This window comes from Pelodiscus sinensis, chromosome 5 (genome assembly GCF_049634645.1).
Source record: "Pelodiscus sinensis isolate JC-2024 chromosome 5, ASM4963464v1, whole genome shotgun sequence".
Lineage (NCBI taxonomy): Eukaryota > Metazoa > Chordata > Testudines > Trionychidae > Pelodiscus > Pelodiscus sinensis.
In genome coordinates, this window is record NC_134715.1 from 117453003 (window position 1) to 117477574 (window position 24572).

At 45.1% G+C, this 24572-nt stretch overlaps 1 protein-coding gene across 1 annotated transcript in view; it reads right to left on the bottom strand.

The window, feature by feature from the left end:
* The window catches only part of RNF4 (ring finger protein 4), a 28178-nt gene extending 11263 nt beyond the window's left edge, over positions 1-16915 (bottom strand). Inside the window, 4 exon segments of the mRNA XM_006134712.4 lie at positions 739-818; positions 1686-1806; positions 2705-2870; positions 16649-16915. Of these exon segments, the coding sequence (XP_006134774.2) occupies positions 739-818; positions 1686-1806; positions 2705-2761 (258 nt within the window). The 5' untranslated portion in view covers positions 2762-2870; positions 16649-16915.
* Positions 16916-24572: the final 7657 nt, after the last annotated feature.

A 24572-nucleotide genomic window follows, 5' to 3' on the forward strand; every position in this document is an offset into this window, starting at 1 on the left:
TGCATCGATAGTGTACTATAACAAGAGGTTTTCAGTATTCAGTTAAAACTAGGGATGTAAAAGTTTAACCATTACCCAGTCAATATTAGGAATGCTTACTGGGTAATCCAGTAGCTAGACCTTTCCCAAATTTTGGTGGACAGCCAGCCTCACCAGGCCAGAGCAGCCCTGACTACGTAGGGATGGCCAGCAGAATTCTGCTTGTGTAAGGGTGACAGACAGGGCAGTGTGATGGTCAGGCAGGACCCTGGCCACTGCCTGCGCTGGAGCAGCCCTAGCAGGCAGGACTCCTCGTAGCACTGATGGGGTTGTGGGCTGCATTCAGCCGGCTGCGGTGGTCAGGCTGGCCTGGAACAACCCCTTCCATGCCTGCCCCACAGATACAGCAGGACCCTGTCCTGCCCCACCAATGGTTAATCAGTTAAACCTCCAATTGTAATAGTTTAACCAATGAACTGTTTTGACTGATATTTATATCACTTTTCCGTTTTAAGTCTTCCCATTCCCCACTCTTCTGTCACATGCATAAAATGAGGTCAATTTGCGCAAATGGACGTCAGCTGCTGTAAAAATTTCCCCGCTTTACATACATTCAAAAAAACATGGCTGAATAGCAAAAGTATCTTGGGCGTATAGCAGGGATGCCCTGTAAACTTTTTCCAAGTTCTAACCTCTAAGGATCAAAGCATAAAGGTAATCTGACCAGAGAATTAGGTAAGTACACCAATAGTTACTTACCACAACAGAATCATTGTGAGTTAGATCAACTACTACAGGTTCAGAAGATTCACATGTGAGATCTACTACTTCTTCACCAGCTTAAAAATACAAACAGTAAGAGTTAAGGTAATAGCAATGGAGAGCTGTAGAACACCTGACATTTCACAAGGCACAACACAGGATGAACCTATATAATGCTACCATTTACCAAGTGCTCACAGTTTGTGTCCCCCATTCCTCATTACGGCAGACATTACTTACTCAGGCTCTCAGAGCCTCATTAAAATGCTAATAGAGTCAATATTACTAGCACACGTCTTCATTTGCAGCAACAGAGAAACTGCAGAAGTTTTTTTTCTCGCCCATTCCATACACACAAACACCCTCCTCATAGTCTTACATATTGTGTGAGGCAAGTACCACTAGTTTCATGTATTAATTGAATACTCTTAGAGAAACAAGTTTTCTACATTATTTTATTCTATGATACCTAGGAACTTTCCCACCATCATACTCCTTTCAGCAAGGTCCCCCAAGAACTTTCAAATGCACTGTCAAATAAGAGAAGGTGCAAAACTGTCACTATGTAGAGGCGCTGCTGCTTACTGTCTTACAAAGTCTAACAACCTCCTCCAATATGTGGCAGAGGGCCTAAACAGATATCAAGAAGATTATAAAAGACTCTTGCACTGTGATAGGAGCGTCAAGTGAAGCCCCCACAACCCAATTCATCTCTCTAGCAGGAGTGCTGAAGGGGGGACAGGGCAAGTCCCCATGCTCTGACCCTATTTCCCCAGCAGGAGTGCTAGAGAGTTTGGAAGGGGGAAGAGAAGCAGGGCAGGGGACAAGAGAGACTGTAGACAAAGGGTGGAAAAAAGAGGCCCCACAAATCCCTAATACACCTATGCATTTAGGCTCCCAAAAATGCAAAAGCAAATCCACCCCACCCCTTTTTTTAAACTTACCACTTTCTTCAAGTTCTATTGGCTCTGCTTCTGAAGCCATTTCTGTAACTGAAGCTACTAGTCTGTTTCGTTTTTGCGTTTGTCTAGAATTAATGGCTCTTCCACGACGTTTTCTTTGAGTCTACGAGTAAAAAGAATGTTTTTTAAAGCTAGTATTAGCACAGACCTTTACAGTAGTATTTAACATTCTACTTCAAAGACTAAAACATACACTTCTTTGTATGAATTCATTTCAATATCTGAACTGTAAATTCCAAAGTAAAGGCACACCACAATGCTTCTTACTAGTTGGGCCAAGCAGGAAAGATGGCTTCATGTGATCACTGGTGATCACAAGGCGTAGGTCACAACTGCATCAATTGGAGATTCCAATACCTTCAGTTAGTTTGGGCAAAAGCAGGACTATTCCAATATGGGATTACATTGCACCTTAATTTACTTTTATTACAATCTCCATTTTCTCCAGGTCGTTCACACCACACATTGGCTACGTCTAGACTGGCATGATTTTCCGGAAATGCTTTTAATGGAAAAGATTTCCGTTAAAAGCATTTTCGGAACAGAGCGTCTAGATTGGCACGGATGCTTTTCCGCAAAAGCACTTTTTGCGGAAAAGCGTCCATGCCAATCTAGATGCGCTTTTCCTCAAAAAATCCCCGATCGCCATTTTCGCGATTGGGGCTTTTTTGCGGAAAACAAATCTGAGCTGTCTACACTGGCCCTTTTGCGCAAAAGCTTTGCGCAAAAGGGACTTTTGCCTGAACAGGAGCAGAATAGTATTTCCACAAGAAGCAATCATTTCTACCAGTAGGAAGTCAGTGCTTTTGTGGAAATTCAAGCGGCCAGTGTAGACAGCTGGCAAGTTTTTCCGGAAAAGCGGCTGATTTTCCAGAAAAATTGGCCAGTCTACACACACCCATTATGTTTTCAAATGGTGCAAGTCTAAAATGGCCATAAGTCTAAAAATAATAATGGACTAGATAACCAGTTACACAGTTATTTCATTAAAAAATACTTACTGTGCTCATGGTCTTTCTTTGATATTAAATACAGAAAAAAAGAGGAACAGATACCATAAAATAAACTGTGAGGCAGCTTCACTCTTCAACGCCTTATATTTCTTTAAAGTAGTATATAATTAAAAATCCAGATTTTTCAGCATCTTAGAAGGCTGTTCTTCCAAACCTATAAAGAAAAGGAGAAAAAAGTTACCTACCTGTAATTCTTGCTCTTTTAAGTACAGCTTTCTCTATGAATCCCCCTTCTCGAGTCAATGATTCCTGTGTGAGACCAGTCAGGAACTCCCATAGTTTTGATGAGCCTCCAAGGCATCCAAAGGTATGCCTCAAACACTTGCTATGCTGTCCTACTCCCAACACCTACAATTCAAAGTTAGTTTATTATTGTATTGGGAAAGTACCTAAAGGTACAAATGAGGTTTCCTTTTAAACAAGAGGTAGTAACTCCTAGAAGGAGCCAATTATGTGTAAATACAAATTACAGAAAAACTAAAACTTGGAGGAGGAATCAGGGTTGATGACTATTAAACCAAAACAGACCATCTTCAGTGAGCAAAAATTACACACAAGTAATTATCTTTTATCCAAGAGATACCCATCTCCAGATTCAAATATAAGGAAACTGAAGAGTTGCATGTAGTGGTCTCCAAAAAAAACTCAAAATGGAACACAAAAGTTGCAGCTTAAAGAAGCAAAGAATGAATGGCTTACCCTCAAACATGAAAAGCTACTGTTTTTTAGGTGGAAAAGATAATATACCTCTTCTTATGTTTTAAAAATAGTATCTCAGGGTGGCTAAACCTCCTGGCTTAAAAAAAGAAGTAGACACACACATTTAACAGATTGCAAGCTAAGGCATTCCGGGATCCCTAAATAGGGTAACAGATTCCATAACAAAATCTAAAATTCTATTAACTTAAATGTGTGTCTTAACGTCAGAGCTAAACACCACTTTTGTCTGTAAAGATGACTACACGGCTCCTCTGCCCGTTGCTGGAATGAAGCAGGGATGTCATCGTGTTGATAAGCCTGGGTTTATTGGTTAATTTCGTTGACTACACACATTCCCCCCAACACCCCATGCCTCTATCAGAGGCAGCAAAGGAGGGAGAGGGGGTAAGTGGGAGCCAGTGCCTATGAGGCGCTAACTTAAAAGCCAGTTCCCCACGAGCACCAGATCGGCCTGCCTCCACTACCCCCACACTACTGCCTCTGATAGAGAGGGAGCAGCACGGAAGGTGAAATGAGTAGGCTGGAGCCAATACGCATCCCTACCACCAGGGACTATTAAACAGTCATGTAACCACTAAGATTTCATGCAGTTACACTAGTCAATTACACGGGCTTAAACTGCAGCAAGGGAGGTTTAGGTTGGACATTAGGAAAAAGTTCCTAACTGTCAGGGTGGTCAAACACTGGAATAAATTGCCCAGGGAGGTTGTAGAATCCCCATCTCTGGAGATATGTAAGAGTAGGTTAGATAAATGTCTATCAGGATGGTCTAGACAGTATTTGGCCCTGCCATGAGGGCATGGGACTGGACTCGATGACCTCTCGAGGTCCCTTCCAGTCCTAGTATTCTATGATAGCTAATATCCCTGGAATAAAGGGGTCTGAACTTATCTGACAAAGTTTACCTGTCCCAAAATATCCTGATAGCTTGACAGCAGTTCAGATTAGGGATGTAAAGGACTAGTCAACTACTGGATAAGCAAATGCTTATCCGATAGTCAACAGGATAGTCGACTAGTTGCTCCCCCTTCCCTCCCACTGATTCTATCAGATAGAGGCAGCAAGGGAGGGTGGGGAGAAGGGAAGAAGGAGGTACTTAAAAGCAGCAGCGCTGCATAGAGCCCAGAGTCAACTGGGGAGTCCCCAGTGGACCCCAGGCTCCACATGGCATTTCAAAGCGGCAGCACTGCTTGGAGCCCAGGCTCAGCTCCCCAGCTGATCCCGGACTCCAAGCCGTGTGCCAGCTTTGAAATGTACTAGAGTCCCTGGCCAGGGCTCTTGTACATTTCAAAGAGAAGGCACAGCATGGAGCTTGGGGTCAGCGGGGGACTCAGTCCCCCACTGATTCCAGGCTCTACATGGGCAGTTCCACTTTGAAATGCAGAAGAGCCTCCACTGTGGCTCTTGTGCAGTTCAAAGTTATAACATGGCATGGAGCCCAGGGCCAGTGAGAAGTCCTGCTGACTCTGGGTTCCACACGGGCGCTTCTGCTCTGAAATGTAAAAGAGCCCCCTGCTGGGGCGTTTGTACATTTCAAAGGTGTAACATGGAAGTGCTTATCAACTAGTTGAGTAGTCAATGGAACTTCCATCGACTACTTGACTAGCAAATTAGTAGCTATTTAACATCCCTAGTTCAGTTATTGTTCTTCTAGTAATAAGAAAAGGCACTGCATCACAGTTATGTGAAACAAGCTAAACTGATACTAATTTGCACCATTAAGCTCAGGACCTTGATTCTGGGCCTTCAAGGCCCTTACTTGATCCAGAAGGCCTTGATGTCTGTATGATAAGCATAGAGGAAATCAGGAAGGCTTTCAGGCATGTGCAGGACACGATGGCAAATTTTCATCTGGATCATAGGGTACATCCTAGCTAATTCAACTATGTATAATTACAGAGGACGGAGCCATCAGCCAGTGCACTCTAGGGACATTAAATATCGATTAATTGAATAGTCGAATAACCTCATGAATTCTTATCCCTTATAGTCCCCAGGGATGGGGCCAGCAGCCAATGCATTCTGGCCCCACTCTGCACTGCTGCCTCTGTATCAGAGGCAGCAGCATGGGGTGCCAGGCAGGAGCTGGGGAGACAGTTTAAAAACCAACTCCCCACATGTATGGGCTGCCCGTTGCCCCATGCTGCTGTCTCTGCTGCCTGTCCGAGGGCGGGGAGGGGGCGTCTGAGCTCCTGGACCCAGCACAAACCAGAACGAAGCTGGGATGCCTTTCGCTCAGCTCTTAAAACACTATAAATGCAGAGCTACAGCAGGGGTAGGTCATGGACCCAGCACAAGCTGAGACTGAACCGGGCTGCTTGCCAGTGTGCTAAAAATTTACTGCCGGAGGGTGGGGAAGATGCAGAGTTCCAAAACCCTATCCTGAATGTATTTTGTTAAGTCTTAATTACACCAATTTTAAATATCTTCATCCATTTCTATAATACCTGCAAAGGTCAGTTTGGAGTCCAGTGGCTCGCTTTCTTCTGATGTCCTACTCTGCAATTATTCAGGCTTCCATGTCCAGATTTACACTACTCTAGGAATTTGACATAAGATGCACAACTCCAGCTATGAAAATTGCGTATCTGGAGTCAGCATACCTTAAACCCAAGTTTTGTCAAGCACCCCATAGTGAAGCCGCCCCAGGATAAACACTCCTGTCAACTTCCCTTACTCCTCGTAACCCTGTGGGGTATCCAAGTTGACAAGGGCGTTGTCAGCATTTCATTTAGTGGGTGCTTACTAGATCCACTAAATCGACTGCAGAAGATTAATCGCTGGAATGTCCATCTCCGGGCAAGTATAAACGAGGCCTAAGTGCCTCTTCTTTTATGACTAATTGTTTAAATGTAACTATTTGAATAGATAGACAGAAATTAGCAAAGACTTCCAAATATGCACTCATAAGCAATTTAAATATATTTTCTTCTGAAACATTCTTCAGGAAAACCAGAAAATAAAAATCTCTCTAACTCATTATTACTAAGAATGCTATTGCATACATTTTACTCTGCAAATTTGTGATTTACAGAACGACAAACATAAAAACAGTTGCATAAGCTCATAGTTTCCTGTTATGTTTAATGGTGCCTTCTTCACATTGGGTGACATCTTTTTTCCTCCCCCTACACAACCTTGATTCAAATACCAGAGCCTTACAATTAAGGATAAAATTGCATCATTTATGATTCATCTTTAGTTCTTTACCAGTGCTACACAAATTCAAAATAAAGTGGAGAAGCACTGCTAACAAGAAACAAAGGTTAATTTTTTGTTAAGTGACTTATTTGATGAAGTTCTCAACACAAATTAGCAGTATATAGCTTTTAACACTTAACAGAAGCAAACCCTACACATGATTACGATCCCATTTTTTTCTCACAATATTGAGAAAAAATATTCGTTGGGGCTACAACTTTCTGTGCTTGGTTTTAATCCAGAGATGACTCATTTACAGAAAGTCTGAATGTCTGAAACCTCTTTAGCTATTTCAGTTACAGGAAAGGTTAGGAAGAAGAAAGAACAAGTTTTCTGCTCTGAGCCTAAGAGATTGTTTTTGCTTACAAGTATCTTCTACATTTGAAACAGAATCTCACTAATACCATTTTCCCTACTGCCTCCTCCAATGTATGTCACCTTCTCTCCTTTTCTGTTTTTTCACGCACTCTCCCCCGTGACACTTAAGTACGTTGCTTTTTGAGCACAGGGAAAGGCAGGCTCTTCATGACATCTCTACCCAACTATAGCCCGTGTCAAAAACAGTTCCACCGAAGGCAAGGCAGTTGAATATAATGGAGAATTATCTGCTCACGGGGCAGTCAGACCTAAACAGTTGTGATTGGCATGGTTATGAAGTGGTCAAAGTGCAGATAGCATAGTAAAAGTTGCAACTGGCTTTTCTCAGTTTGCCAGAGGGAGTGGAGCACTCAATCCTATATATACCTTGCACATATTCAAAAAGCCATTTCTGAGTCCTTTTTTATTAGGCTCTCAAGACAATCTGAATGGTCTCTCTGAGAACTGTGGCCTCCCCCTCGCTAGAGCAAAAGTGACTCACTAAAATGAAGAGCTCATTTGTGCACAATTTTGCTGCTTGATGATGAAGAGAAACTCAAGCCTTATCTGTCCTGGAAGACTAATGGATTACCAAGGTCAGAGGTTAATTAATGACATCAGAAAATCCATGAAAATGAAACCTGATTAATTGAAGAGAGGGGTTTTTTTTAATCCAAATTCCATATAAAAGTCTGTTTTATTTAACAAATATGTTTACACCAATTCCTAAAACAAACAGTTGAGAGAAAAGTTCAACAGCGTGTCTTTAACTAAGGGCCAAGAAAGCTTATATGTAGTCCATATGCATGGAGTATCCAATTTTCCAACATGGCCAATGCCAAGTGCCCCAAGAGGGAATGAACAGAACAGGTAATAATTGAGGGATCCAACCCGTCACCCATTCTCTGACTTTTGGCTCAAAGCTGAAAAAAACTGAAAAAGTAAGTTTAGGAGACTGCATATATTACCCATGGGACTGTCATAGCAAAGAACTTAAAAAAATTAGACTTTCATTCCAATATTTAATATTAGATATGATGAAAATTCATAATTGATGTTAATGCTCACAATGCATGACAGACTATCAGTTCTCTCTACGGGCCTATTATTGCCAAAGTGATCATTATGCTGTATTATTTTTAAGTTCAGAAAGATTCGATTTTTTTTAACCTGGCTTAATTTCACTATTCACACACAAACTAATAGAAAAATGTTTATACTAATAGTTGAAATTTGTAAATAGGCAAAGAAAGAAAAATGTAGCTTTTGATCTTACTGGAGTTTTATTTAAGACTATTTATTTGTATATTTTGACATGCTGACAATTTGTGTTTTAAAGGTTATAAAGCAGTGGTAGGCAACCCATGGGGTTCTGAGTACGTGACCCATAGGAACCGGGACACAAGGCCACATTTCAAAAGCCCTGTCTCAGAAAGAGTGAGTGAGATGGAAATGCAGAGTTAAGATTGAGCAACTCCAGCAGATATACCATAAGGCAAAGGAGGCCAACAGCCAGTCCGGTGCTGCATCCAAAACATGCCATTTCTATAAAGAACTGGATGCAATCCTGGCTGGTGGTAAGACATAGTTGGTAAACTCAAAATGGAGTCAGGGTTTTGGAAGGGAACCGGTCACGAGTGACAGAGACATTGCCGCCTAAACATCTTTGCACACAGCACTGTGGTTGTGCACATAGCACCAATTATGTGCACAGGGCACGGAAATCTGCACACGTCCTTCTACTTGTCTACACACAGGACTCTAGCTCTTTTCCCACCTTTGAACTCATAAATACACTGATTCCTGAGAGGATCAGGTTGGCAGTTCGTCATCACACCCCAGAGGAGAGTCACTTGCTGTACCTAGGAGCAGTGGTGAAGGCAGGGACCATCTCAAGTTACAGACAGACCTCATCCCACTGCCACCATCAGGGTGCTTGGACCCACTGTTGTGGCAACTGCCCAACACAAGTGAGTCCATAGCTACCTGCGTCCCAAGTCATTGGACATCAATTACACGAAGTGAAGCTTGTTGCTGTGGAGAAGGCCTTGTGCAGCACCGAAACAGCTTCTTGATTACCGAGCAGCTTTGTTTTCTATCGCCAAGGCAACAATTAAGCAAAGACTGAACTGTTCGTTTACCTTGCCTGACCTGCTCTAACACTGCTGAGGTTTACACGCCTAAGGACTCCTCAGAGTTCCTCCCCTACGGCTGTCCATAGCCATAGGGTAGAAGGTCCTGAGCACCTGCTTCTGTTCCATCGGACCTCTGACTGAGTACAGTATTCCACTGGTAGCCTATGGTTATCTTTGCTATCTCCTGTTTTATCAGAGGGAGAGGGGCTGGAGTAGTTCAGTATTGGTTCATTGTTATTGAACCAATCATCATTGTTATTGATTGTAGTGTTTCACCTTTTGTGTTTTTACAATACACTCCTGTTAAATTTGAAAGTGAGTCCGTTTTTATTTGAATCCGTAAAATCTGCCAGTGATTAGATATGGCAGGTTCCAGGGCGAACCCTCTTCTGAAACAAAGGCATTATACCACCATTCCAAATCAGGCCCTATATTTAATAAATTGCCTTTGCCAACAGTGGGGACCTCATGTCCACACCCAAGGGGAGTGTGGATACTTCCCATAATACTTTCCATAGTAGAGTCATCAGAAACACGTGTCCGAGAGACACGAGTTATTGATGAAGAGGCGGAAATGGATGAAGGGCTTAGAGTCAATCGGGTGGCAACCAGTGTCTCAGGCAATGAGGAACTTGTCTCAAGTCCCAATGTTTTGAGGAGTCTCAGCAACTGTGTAAGGAGTACGAAGCAAGGGAAGAGACACAGGCAGCGATATAGGTGGTATGGTTGGGGGCCATGCAGAGCGCAAAATTGATCTACTGCAGCCAAAGGAGGGAGCGTGCTAAGATGCAGTAGTATAGATGGGGGGAGGAGAAGAGGCCATGCAGGACATTTAGTTGTTCTAGTGCAGCCAGGAGAGAAAGCTACTCTTGCAATCAAGGAGGGAGGGAACGGCACAGGATGAACAGAAGCTGTCTCTCTGGGAGCTGGCTAAGTCCTTCTCGGGTCTGCGTTATGTCCAAACAGAGCATCCATGTGCACACAGATATCAACAGACACTTGCTGGGAGATGGTGTCGAAGCTTTGTCTGATGTACTTATCAATTTTCTCCTGGAGATTCCATGGCAGAATTGCCATTTCCCCACCATTGTGGTATGACACTCCCAAACCCTTCCTGGCAGCTCTTACAACATTTAAAATGCAGAGCTGAAGTGGTCAAGAGCCCGCACGGGCCAAGAACGATCAGTCTCAGCTTGAGCAGGCTCCGGGAGGTACCCTGGCTGTGACTCTGCAGAGCAACCCACTTATCAACTAATTGTGTAGTTGTTTGACTACACGATTAGTCAGATAAGTGCTCTAACATCCTTAGCGCATTCACCAGCAAAGAGCTAAGGAAAAAACCCAGGAAGACAGAGAAGAGCCATTCAATGATGTGTTATGTCATTCAATGCTTCGAGCACAGAAGAGAGGAGAAAAGAGCTATTGAGATTGAAGTAAAAACACAAATTGGTAAGTGCATGCTACTGCTCACAAAAGACCAAAATAGACACTGAAGAATCTTCTCCAGATGCAGCGCAACCAATACCAGAGGTGCCACTGTCAACAGATAAAGAAGTCTTTTCACAGCAGCTCCCCCTGCACACCCACACATCAGCATCCATGGCTGCACATGCAACTTTCTCTATCCAAACATCAAATACAGAAGTAGCTGTGCTGCAAGGCATGATGACTTAAGCACACTGATCACAACATGGGAGAGAATTGCGAGAGCCATGATTTCTTACAGCAGATGCTGGAGTTTGTAGCAAGGATTGTCATTCAAGAAACGTGAAAGTAAGACTGAAGCCTATGGAGTGCTGGCAAGCAAAGAGGTGGCTGATAGAATATTTTCTCATATTCCCAACATGCATTGCGCTATGTTGAGTGTTCCCACAGTGCTTAGCAGCTGAAGGTTACACTGATGCTTACCCACACTGCTTTGCACTGTCAACAGCATGTTAGCAATGTGGCCATGAAATGCTAACAATGGGAAATAGAAAAACTCGTTTGACCGGTTTTCATTTTTGGTGACTTTCACATGTCGACAGCACTTTCATCATCAAACCTTCCCACTGTAGGCGTAGCCTGAGTCTCCACATCTACTGATATTAGAAAGAAAAGGTAGGCGAGTGTCAAGGGGTACCTTGTCCACCCACCAGAGAGAGTGGGAAAAGTCCGCTGCAGCCCCTTGGACTCCTGTTCAAGATAGAGTGGCGTATCAGCCAATGTCTAAACATTTGCATCCAGGTAACTCAGCCTAGCAGCCACAGAATTGACACAGTCCAGCAGCCTTAGTCAACATGCAATCCCCCTGTATTCAGGGTAGAACATGCCAGCAGCCAGAGAGTCTATACACAATACGGCCCAATGGCCTCAGAGACCATATACTCTGTAGTATACAATATAGCTCAACAGCCACAGTGTTACTATATAATAGACAAAGCTCCCACATGTGGGTGTACCTGGGAAAGGTTGGGGGAACCTGGACCCTCCCTCTCCACCAGGTCCCAGCCCAGGACTCTATCCTCTGCTAGCTCTGCAAGCAATTCCACTTCAACACACCAAGTCCTCGAGGAGCAATTCCCCACCCTGGGTTACTTCCTACCCAGTCCTTATAAGAAGCCTTTTCCATCTTCACACTCTGGTCTGGAAGCTTTTATTGCAGTCCCTCTCAGCTTGGCTGCTACTACTTGGTCTGGCTGAGCCTCCTCCCCAGGAGCTCCTGCAGCACCCCCTTCTCCTATGGCAGTCAGCCCAGACTGAGCAGCTCCAGAGGCTTTTATAGCCAGCCTCTAGGGCTGTGGGGGTGGGGTGCTCTCAGTCAGCTGGGCCATGTTAACTCCTCCAGCCTCACTGAGGTATTGGTACACTGCGTCACAGTGAGTTACCTTCTTTTATCGGACCAACTCTGATGAAGAGAAAAAGCTTTTGAGCTACATAGAAGTCCTCAGAACTAGGAAAGGTACACAGAGCATCCCAGCTAAATACAAGGTGAAGCAGAATGTTTAGTATTAGGTATGTTAAAATGTACTTAAGTAAATGTATAACCACTGAAAATTTCAGCGGTTAGATACAGGGTGGCAGTCAGCTCCCGGGAAGCAACTGCACATCAGAAGCCAACTTTTAAACTAGCTGCCCGCATGTACCGGCTCCCATCTGCCCTCTTCCCCACATGCTGCTGCCTCTCATACAGAGGCAGCAGTATGAGGTAGTGGGGAAAGACAGCCATGAAGGTTAACCTGTACGCCTATGCTCACTAGTTAATCATGTAGAAAGTTACAATCTGTAGTTACTCTAAACAGAGATATGAAAGTGCAACTCCCTAAACTGGGACTCTCTGGTCTGGCAACAACCGTGGTAGGCAGGACCACAGATGTTCCTGGACCAGATATCCCATGGGTAGGGAGGCCACAGCGCCAGAGGGATCAGGCGGCACAGGGAATCCTGCAATGTGGCCGGGAGTCTTGCAGTAGGGAGCTTTGGCGGCTTAAGTACCCCGCAGCAAGGAGTCTGCCTGCACTGGGGTGCCATTGGCACAGCCAGGAGTCCCATGGGAAGGGCTCAGGCCGTGTGGGGAGCTCCAGTGGTTTGTACAGAGCTGCTCCCTGTAGCAATGTGCTATTTAGGGAGAACTTAGGGTTCTACCGGTAGCACATAGCTAGAGGGAGCAGCTTTGTATGAGCCCCTGGCGATAGTCAGGAGCATGGCAGGGGCTCAGGCAGGTCAAGGAACCCTGCAGCGTGGCTAAAAGCCCTGTGGCAGGGGGCTCAGGCAGTGACGGGAACTCCAGTGGCACAGCAAGCCCCGCGGCAGGGGCCTCAAGCGGCGCAGCTGGGAATTCCAGGGTTTGAGGGGTCCAGCCACGGCCAGCAGCACAGACAGCTGAAGACAATGGGAGCTGGCTGGGGCCAGAAGCAGAGTCAATGGGTGCCTGGGAGGCCGGTGTCAGGGGACCTCCCCTGGGATGGCAAATTCCTGTGTTCGGGACCAGCCGGGTCCCGGGGTGTGAGACATGAAGGTCCAACCTGTATTTAACAGGTATTTCAAGGGAACAATTTAAGTTGAAGTGGCCCATTAACATTCCTGCAGTCCTAAAGAGGAAAGGAAAGCAGGGGGGGAGGGGGCAAACTTACGGGAGCAGAAGTGTTAGTGGGTTATAGCTTCTTGTAAGAGGCCATAAACTTAATGTCTCTATTAAGTCCACGATTTTTAGTGTCTAGCAAAGTTATCAATTTCAGCTCCCAGGCTTGTCTTTTGAAAGGATTGTGCAGATTTCCCTTGAGGATGAAGACTCAGAGGTTGGTATAGAGTGAATGCTTTTGATTTACAGGGGAGTAACAAGTGACAGAGTGTTAGTCTTATTTTCTTGTGAGAGTTCATTCAACTCCCCAATTATATACAAGAAATCCACTGACTACTACACCTACCTTCATAAATCCAGTAATCATACAAAGCACATTAAGAAATCTAATATCTACTGCCAGGCACTCAGATATAACAGAATATGCTCCAAGGATAATCAATAATGCTATTAGAGAAGTAAATGCAGCCCCCAAAAAATCATCCAAATATACAGAGAAAAAAACCTGCTTTATTAAAAATAAAAATCCTCCAACCACATACCTCTAGTGATCACCTAACACACTATGCTAGAACTCAAGTAAGTGTAACTACAACCCGTACTTAATCTGGAGAGAAATCATTCCTGAACCACCTCTTCCACCCTCCAAACCTCTCAGTCACTCAAAGCTCAGTAGCAGAAGCAAGCTCCTCACAAACCACAACATACAAACTCAAAGAGGCACCTTCACCAGACACCTTTCCAAGATTCATAGTCCTATGCACACACATCACATGTGGTGTACCCATTCCAATGTACTAACTGCCCTGATAACTGTGTGGGTAAAACAAAGCGGTCCCTACTTGTTTTCTATAAAGTCATAGAAAAATGATAATTAGAGGGGGTTAACAATCCACCCATTTGACTAAAGGGATGTTAACAGGCCACTTGACTTCAAATGGCCTTTAAATATGCATCAGACTGCTTTATGCTAAGTAAAGATTGAAAAAAATTGTTTATCCATGACATTTTTAATAGGTTTCCCTGACCTGAGAAAAGCTCTGTCCTAGCTCAAAAGCTTGTCTCTCACCAACAAAAGTTACTCCCAAAAAATTATCATACCCAGCTTGCCTCTCATATCCTGGGACCAATCTCCCTCCCCATATTTTCTGCAACTGTGAAAATAGATCAAAAATAAAAAATGCATAAGAACAAACATCAGTATTACTGGTTGATGTTATAAAAAATGAAATTCTACCAGCCTAGTCTTTTTAAAACATAAAAAACCCCTTATCGCTGAAGCATCTGCAACTGCCCAGCAACATAGACCACTGATCAATAGCAACTACTGCCAGTCTCAATTTTATTGCCTTCATGAGCACTTCCAAAGACAATTTTAAATTTGATTTCTTCTTGTTGCAACAAGGAAGAGGGCGGTGGAGGGAAAGTTAATTGTGAAGAATTATGATCCTTATCCCTCAAAGACATATGCACTTAAAGGGGACTGTTCATAGTATGGGATTACTTGGTTTGTAATACTTATGCACATGCATTACTTTTGAAAGACTAGTGCCTAGGCCAGCGGCTCTTCAAGTGTGATCTGAGATAGGGATGTTCAGTATCAGTTAATTAACTAATTGAGTAGTTGATGGAATTTCCATCAACTACTCCATTAGTTGATGAGGAGTGCTCCTGCTGCAGCTCTGCACTTTAAAAGAGCCCAGTGGGCTCTTACTACATTTACAGTGCAGAGTTGCAGTGGGGTTAGCTACCGGAGGCATCACAAGCTGGGGCTTAGCAGTCCCAGCTCACGCCATCCCCGGGGCCGCTGTCCCCCACATCACACACCGTGGAGACGGTGCTGGGGGGAACCGGCTTTTAAGCTGGCTTCCCCCGCACCAGCTCCTGCTCCTCCCCCTCCCCTCCACCTATCTGCCCCTGATACAGAGGCAACAAGTGGGCAAGAGGTAGTAACTAGTTGAATACACTCGACTACCCAATAAGCCTATGCTTATCGAGTAGTCGACTACTCAATTAGTCATTTACATCCCTAGTCTGTGATTGTCTTACAGGTGGGCCATGGGCTTGGGGCTCATCCCCCACAGCAGGAAGCCATTGCTGGTACTCTAGTCCCACACCCCTCAGCTCCTCAAGGCTGAAGTACCGCTGGGGCAAGCCTTTCAGGTCAGATCTGACTTGCAAGGGAAGGAAGCAGCTCCGTGTATTGCCATTCTCCCTTCCCTCAACAGGGGGGTGGGAAGGAGGGGGGTGTTGCAGTGCAGGGAACCCCTCCCTTGCAGGCAGTCCCTGCTGCTTCAACTGGTCAGAATCACAGCTAATGGGAACAGCAGGAGGTGGTGCCTGGGAGCAGCAAGAAGCATGGAGCAAGGTACGCCCCCCATCCCTGCATGCCCAGACCCTCACACCACTGCAGCATCCTCCATCTCACTGAATCCCCACCCCACCCTCAGCCATCTCCTACCCCCAAACCTCCCAAACAGACCCCCTCCATCCTCAGTCCATTCCTGCACTCTACCTTCCATTCTCAGTCCGCTCCTGAACCATACCCTCCAGCCAGACCCCTCACCCCACCTTACTCTGCACCCATTTTGTTATCATGGTTGGTTGGCTGGAGGTCCATAGAAAGGCTTGTATTGAGAGGGATGGGCCAGGGTCAAAAAGTTTGAGAACCACTGGCCTAGGCTATTAACTAAGGAAACATCTGTTCATGTGGTTTTACTAAAATTTTCTAGTGATCTGGTTTGTAATGGGGGTGGGAAATGATTTCGTTATTATTACTCAGTGGGAACTACTTTCCTAGTGTTAACCCTGAATAGTGCACCATGTGGACAGTATGGGCATCTATAAACCATGTAAATCAAAATGGAGTTTGTGGACTGAGGGACAATTCAAGATGGAAACCTGAGAAGCTTTTGCTGCCAAAATCATCACATGGCTGTGCACACTGTACCATGGTGCTGCACACAGTATGGAAGTCTGCACCCGACTAAGTTTTGCACCCAGCACTACGCCCTGTTTTACACTAGAGACCCTTAGAGTTTTCCCGCCTTGAACTCTATAAAATCTAGAATCCTGAAGCGATCAGGTTGGCAGTTTCTTGCACCATCCTGGAGAAGGAGACGTCCTGTCACAAGAGAAGACTGTGGTGAAGGCCCAGTCTAGCTGACAGACTTACCTGATTCCATTCCTGACATCCTCGGGGTGCTTCAGCCCACACTGTGGTGATAGCCCAGCATCGTGAGCCTTAGCTACCTGATTGCCCTCTACATCACTGGGACTGAAACAGAGCCTCAAACATCGTTCGGCACCTGCTGTGGTGAAGGCCCTCACAGCGCTTAGAACCACTCTGACTATCACTCACAAACTGCGCGTTTGTCCATTGTGCAAGCAGAGACTTATCAAATCGAGCATCTCCCCACATCCTCAAGGACGCCTCAGTGTTCCTCCCCTGACAGCTACCTTAAGCTAAAAGGTTGAAGGTCCTGAACATCAAGCTGCCTCTGACGGACTAAGTATAATATTCTGTTGCCAGTTATAGCTCTCCTATCTTCTTTTATTTCAGAGGGTGAAGGGCTGGATTATCGATTCAGTGTTGTGTTGATGTTACTTGCTGCATCTTCAATATACCTTTTACATTTCAATCTGACACGTGTCCGTGTTTATTTAACGGGACTGGGGGTAAATCCGCCGGTGACAGATACGGTAGTTTCCAGGTTGGACCTCCTTCTGGGGACAAAAGCATTTTACCATTTAATCGGAGCAGGCCCCATTAAATTTCATAGAATCATAGAATAATAGGACTGGAAGGGACCTCGAGAGGTCATCGAGTCCAGCCCCCCGCCCTCAAGGCAGGACCAAGCTCCGTCTACAATTTCGTTTCCTAGTGTACCTTTGCTGGTAACACTAGATATTATTTTGATGCTGTACAGTCTCTCCTTCTTTGCCTTGAGCAATGTTTCCTTGGGGTCCACCAAGAGGATATTGCATAAGCATTGCATAAGGGCCAGGATTAGGTTAAACGAAGGAGATAAAAGTAGACTACAGCTAAAACTGATGCATCACAACCATTAACATATTACTTTCAGCAACTAATGAGTGGAAGAGGCTGGTTGCACTCATTTGGCATTCTCCAAAGGGTCAGACAGAGACCTATCTACTACAGCTTGGCTAGTGGAGTCCATCTGGCCAAATAGCCCCAAAGGCTATTTTTATTTGAAGTTATAAAATGGGGCTCTTCCATCATTCGTTTTTACATTAACAGCAACTCTTCTACCCTATTTTTGATAGAAAAATGTGACTCTCTGTGGACTAGTTACTTCATACATGTCAAGCGTTTTGACATTTCAGCTGAGGGGAGAAGGGACTTTTAGAATGTTTTACTTTTTTATATATCCCTTGTGATGAAGTAGAAATTTTCTGTCATTTTTATGAAGCCTAGTGTACCTCAGCTTCTTTCTACACTTTCACTTACTAGCTGGTGGGTGCAGAAAATATTATGCATTGTGGAACAGTGCAGGAAACCAGGGGTTGAATGAATGGGTCATTAAAGGAGTGGTTCAAACAGAGACAGATCAGCACAGAATCCAAACACTACAGAAATTCCAGCAAACCAGGTGAACTCAGCATAGCTCTGCTGGGACACAAAAAGAGCGAGAGCTTACCAACAGGGGATGAACAGTAGGCTTCTGAAAGAGTCTGGTTGTTGTCATCTGGCATTCTCCAAAAGGTAAAATAGAGATAGGCCCTAAAATGCAATCTACCACAGCTTAGCTGGTGGAGTCTATCTGGCAAGCTAGAATACAGTAATGGATCTTTTATTTCACTGCTCTATGCTAGTTTAAGGAATTTAAATGCTCTATTGTAGCTGACTATATTAAATCTTTCGCTTTTGAAAACCCTGCCTGGCATCACTGAAAATACTTGCTAACACTTGGTATATTAGTCCTTGAAGAGCAGAGTCTCTAATCAGCAGTCTACCTAGAATGACCAAACTGGGCAAAGCTCAGAAAATGAAGCAAGAATGCTTGAGTCCAGAGGCTTAGTCTCTGAGGCAAAGAGGCTGTGTGACCTACCTTGAAGGAAGAATGATCTGTATTACTGAAGTGGTTCCTCCAAGTGACTGGCTAAAAACTGGGGCATAGCACTGATCCTATGAACCCCAGGACATGTCTATTAATACAAATGCCAAACACTTGGGAAAAATTTCAAACAAAATTCAAGCACTCCACCTCAACCCATTTTGAATTTTAATAAAACACTACATACTCCAATTCTCTAGTTTCACAAGGAGCTGTGGTTAAAGAACTGGCAGAAAAAAAAACGGTGACAAGATTTCATATCATTTTATGTAAACATGCACAAGCACTCTTCTTTCAGGTCATCTAGACACCAAATGCACAATATAGACTTGCTCTGGAACCCAAAACAAAGAAGTTCTGTCAAATTAACAGATTGTTGGTGTATGAAAGGAATGTCTAGTTACATAAAGTGCATTATTGTTCTTCATACAGCTGTGGTAGTTGTACGTACCTAAAACTGACTTTAAGAGCACTTGAGGAATCTGATATTTCAATACTGATGGTGGGGTTAGGTTTTTTTGTTCAACTGGGAGAGCTTTCTATTGGGATATGAACATAACTGAATATTTGAGTTCTTGGCACAGAAACATACTCTTTTTACTGAGAACAATAGTAACACAGACAATGCTCACTGTCAAATTTATGAACTTTAAGTGACTGAGTTTTTGATTAATTTTGATCTAGAGCAGTGTTTCCCAAAGCGGGCCATGGGCCTGCTTTGGGAAAGCCACTAGTAGGCCTGCACTGCCTTGTTTACTTAAAGGATCAGTAGCCACAGAGCCTTGCAGTTCCCATTGGCTCTGATATGCTGTCCCCAGATAGGACTGGACCCTGCTGCCTATGGGCATGGCACGGCCAGGTCTGGAGAAGACCCACCCAGGCACAGAGCAGCCAGGGCTGGCCCCACCCAGCCCCCCATCCCAGCCACAGCCCATCATGCCGCAGATGGTGGTGGGGAGTTTTTCCAGGGTTAACTTTTTAACCCTAGTGTTTAACCGGTTAACATTTTAAATGTTTAACATCCCTGCTACCTACCCGGTCTCTGTACCCTGAGATACACCCTCAGCCTATACAGCCCCTAGCTGCTGTTCTCTCTACCCTGAGCTGTTTTCAAACTTTTTGGGCTGAGGCCCCCTGCCTTTGAGTTATACACTTCTTTGTGCCTCTTCCCCCTCCATGTGTCCTGGTGTCTTGCTGAGGTGAATCGGAGATGGACACAGAACTCCCTCCCTGAAGAACAATGTGCAATGCCTCACTGACCCGTACCCACCCAAAACAGATGTCAAACTACACTTACGCCCCAAATCCCATCACCCTCTAGCCTTGGGAGTTTTTCCTAGCACATTGTGGAGGGTCTCAGAAGCTGGGAATGAGCAACAGGGAATAGATTATTTCTTCATTACCTGTTCTGTTCATTTCCCTTGGGGCACCTGGCACCGACCACTGTGGGAAGACAGGATACTGTCCTAGATCGACTTTTGGCCTACCCATTTTATGACCAATTCTTTCTCCAAAATATTTCCTTGCCTATCCATTTATACAGCAAAAGGTGAGTCATCCAAACTCTCATCTTAGTATTGCAACAATCTGACTGGCCCTGACACATGCAATTTTTTCCCCCTCATACCCATTCATAATGCTGCTGCAAACATAACTTTCTTATCCAACTGCTATAACCATGTCACCTTTCGCTGTAAATCCCTCCATTGGCTCCCTCTTCTCTACTGCCTTTTCCATACCTGAACATGAGCTCTGTGTTAGCTTAAAGCTTGTTTCTCTCCAGCAGAATTTAGTTTATATTAAAAAAAAAAAAAAAAAAAAAAAAAAAAAAAAAAAAAAAAAAAGATATTACTTCACCCACTTTGTCACTCTGATAATGATTAAATAGTCAATTCATGAGTTGATCAGGAAGGAACAATGGTCACATCCCCTTTCCATTTAGACTGGGGGGGAGCAATGACCCCTACTGGTCCAATTCCCTCAGGGCAATCAAGAAGAGACAAAGCAAGATAAGGTTCATGGGAGCAATGGCCTGATAAGAGTTCTTCCTCTATAAGGGTGGATGATAAGCAGCATTCAGATGTCATTCTTACCCTGAGAAAAATACAATGCAAAGGGCAGATCTCAAAGACCCGCCTTGTTCTAAGATGGGCAGCAAAGGGGCAGAGGTAACAATATGTACACCTGGAGATTTTGGGGGGGGGGGGGGGGGAGGAAACAGGCCCATCTCGGAGGAGGATGGAACAAGAGGAAGGCCACATGCCCTTCCTTCACAGAGGAACTGGAGAGCAACTAGGCCAAAGGCCCATGGGGGGGTGGGAGAGAAAGCAGAAAAAAAGGCCACAGGCCCATCTCTGGGGGGGGGGGGGGGGGGAGAAAGGAGAAGAAGCCACAGGCCCATCTCTCGGGGGGGGGGGGGGGTGGGAAGGAGCCACAGGCCCATCTCTCGGGGGGGGGGGGAAGGAGCCACAGGCCCATCTCTCGGGGGGGGGGGGGAAGGAGCCACAGGCCCATCTCTCGGGGGGGGGGGGGGAAGGAGCCACAGGCCCATCTCTGGGGGGGGGGGGGGAAGGAGCCACAGGCCCATCTCTCGGGGGGGGGGGGAAGGAGCCACAGGCCCATCTCTCGGGGGGGGGGGGGGAAGGAGCCACAGGCCCATCTCTCGGGGGGGGGGGGGAGGGGAGAGAAGAGGCCACGAGCCCATCTCTCGGGGGGGGGGGGGGGAGAGAAGAGGTCACGGGCCCGTCTCTCACAAAGGGACTGGAGGGCAGCGAGGGCGCAGACCCGTTTCCCTGGGGCGCTGCCTGGGACAGGCCCGTCTCCCGGGCAGGAAAGGTCCCGACTGAACTCCGCGGGGCAGGGATATTGGGGGGGGGGCCGGGCCCTGCTCCCCCGGGGGGGGACCCCAACCAGGGCTCCAAGCGCCCCGCAGGGAGCCGGCTGGACCGAACTCCGCGGCGCTCATACTGCTCCTCACCTGCCGGCCCAGGCCCGCGCTCCGTGGCCGGGCGCTCAGCGCAGAGCGGCCGCCAGGCACCCCCGGGTCCCAGGCCCACGGCCGCGATCCTCACCCTTCCGCGGGGCCGGCCTGGAAACTCCACACGGCCGCTGCGCGGGGAGGCCCGCCCCTGCCATCCCACCATTGGCGCAGCCGCTGCGGCTCGCTGATTGGCCAGCATGGAGCTCAGTTAGCAGACTGACTTCGGGTGCCCTTTCCATCCGGCCCCACTGCATGCTGGGGGATGTAGTTCTTGGGGGGCGATGCCCACAGCTCCAGTCTAGGCAAGAGCTAGTGGCAGGCGTGTGAGCTGCAGGGGGGCTTGAATTGGGCTCTCTGGGCGCCTGGCTAGCTAGCCCTGAGGGAGAGCAATGTGGACATATATATGAGTCCCTAGACCGACCCGGGCAATCACTTGAATTAGAAACCCTGGGATACCAAAGGCTCCCCAGGTTTACCAAGATGCTGAGCTGGGGCAAGAATATCTCGATCTCTGTGCAGCAGAGACATGTCTCCATTCACCTGGTCTACCACAGCCCCAGACTTCCCACACACATTGTACTCTATAATGGTAACCTCCAGAACCCCACACTAACAATCCTCTGCCCTAGATGCTTGGGTTGGGGACATGTATCTGTGAGCTGGTTGACATGGAATTCCTGGTTGTGGGGAGTTTCCACATTTTGAAATTTGTTTTTTTTCTTGAGACTAAACTGAGAGATCTAGCCAGAGCTGTGTCTCTCTGCACTTCCAGGAACTTATCTCTGGGGAAACGAGTCTGGAAATTCTAAAAGCCTTGGTTTGAGTCAGAGCTGTAGGGCTGTCAGACTCCATGCTGTTGACCTGGGAGCCAAGCCACACTTAGAGCTGGGTTTCTAGGCCTGCCAAGCTCCTGGCTCCACAGCAAGAAGCCTGGAAGCCCTGGTGTGGCATATCTGTCCTGGACCCATGGATACTGGAGGCCTGGTGTCCCAGGCTCCAAGGTTTTCCATGTTTTGGGGCTCCCCAGCAGGCAAGCTAGCAGGGAACGAGGCTGGTTTCTGTCAGAACCTTGGCTGCAAGTTTGCTGAATTTGACTTGCTTTTACAAGAAATTTTGGATCTGATGAACCAGCATTTTCTGACAAAATAGTTGCACTGGAAAATTTCTGACCAACTTCAGGTGGACCACTTCCTCCTTCAGGGGGAAATAAGGACTTCCTCAGTATAAAGCCAAGTAGAAACCTTCACTATAGTGTACACCTTGAACTTTGCCGAAGTCCAAGACTTACTAGTGGAGGCTTGCTGAAGCAGAATTCTCTGAGACCATTAGTGAGACACTACAGCCAACTCCTGTGATTAGCTGTTTATTTCATAAAGCCCAAGTTGTTTATGGCAAGAGGTTGCACGAGACTCTTGTTTTCATTGGAAAAAAAAGTAAATTTTTAGCCTACCCTTCATGTTTACAGAGAAAACCTGGAAAATGTAGAGCACGCCCTCACAGCTCAGAAACCAGAAGGCAAAGAAAATGAAACCAAACTGTATTAATTATTAATCATTATTATTAATAATAATTCATCTCATGACATCTAAACTAATCTCATGTTTTTGCAGGGCCTGAATCATGATTTTTGAATGGAGGGAGTGAATGTATTGGTACTGGATTGTGGAGTTGAGAAGAGGTAGTCTGGTCTAAGAAGTTGTTTGACATCCAGAGAAATATTATGTTTTCTGTGTGTCCAGTTAAAACAGGTCACATTCTGACTATTAAATACCCGACTTAGGTGTGAACATCGAGAATTATTTACAAATTTCCATAGTACATAATTTTGAACAATTGATACATTTTGGAAAATCACAATCTATATACAGAAAATATGGGAATAGAAAAAAAGTACAATTTGTAGACTACATTAATGATTATGAATTATCTATCCAGTTCTAGATTCAGTTCAATATAATGAGACTACATGCATTGTCATAATATGCTGCAATGTGCCAATGCAGTGTGTGGACCTAAACAGATGATGTAAATCTGATACACTCATCAGTTATTTGTGTTTGTCACAATTAAGGTCATTAACCTTGGTTTTATCTATGTGCTGTGCTATAATTCACCCATCACTATAAAATCATGAGTCTGTATTTTAAAAGCGAAGAAACACAATAGATTTGTACCCAAAATTCTCTATTCCGCCCTTGACTTAGTGGGTTATCTAAGTTAAGTTATGTGCATTGTGTTCTAAAGTAGCAGGCCGATCACGACTTTTGCTATGGAATTCCACAGCTAGGGTGCACCAATGAGAACTCTATCTCCAGCCTCATTTGAATTTCCTCTGGACAACTCCTACCACATTGTCATTGTTGCTTGCAGCTGCCACAGGTATGGGGGCACAGAGATAGCTTAAGTCTGATTCTTGGACTTTGAATATCAGGAACAGCATCTCAGAAGAAGTGAGCCACCATGTGATGACCTGGAGCAACATCTATATAGAGTTCCTGATCAGCTTTCTGTCTTTGACTTTCTTCACTCTCAAAATGTTAGGTACATCTGCATGTTTAAAAGATGCTATTTAACTCCATAAGACCCAAGGATCAGACTGTTAGCTTTACCATTTGTATTATTGTAGCACTAGGTTCAAATCAAAACTGAGACCACTGTGTTGGGTGCTGGACAAATACAAAGGAAGATATAGTCCCTGCCACAAAGAGCTTGTCAGTGTTAGGCTATTGCTCAACCTTTTACAGGCCTAATTTTCAGTTATGTCACTGCTCAGACTATCCAACTATTTTCTCATTGGCGTTGCCACTACTACCCTTTCTCCATGAATTATTCCTACTGAACTACTGTCTCAATGCTACCCTGGCTTCCTGATACCCATTGGCCCAAAAGAACTCTTCAAATCATCTGGAATTTATCTAGAGATGGCAACTTTTTTGAATAATGAAAAATACAGCACATTTCATAAGTATTTCAGATAGTGGAAAATATTTTCACAGCTATATGGCGATAAAATAATTCCTTAACCCATTAGGTTTCTTTGGTAAAGGAATTGTAATACTGTATGAGCATTAAGAGTGGCTCCCTGTATTTAATGTCACATATAATCCAATTAAATTTCAATATTTGCAATGGCAGTATTTAAATATCTTGTAACTGGCACAAATTTAAGATAGAAGTACATATTGTATTCTTTCTGCTGCAGATTTTAATTGAGATTTACATCCTCCCTGGCATGATGGCTACAGAGTCTTATGACTTGAAGGTTCATTTACAGAAACAGCATAGAAATGGTCTTAGATGTCAAATTATCTTTTAGGTGACTAAC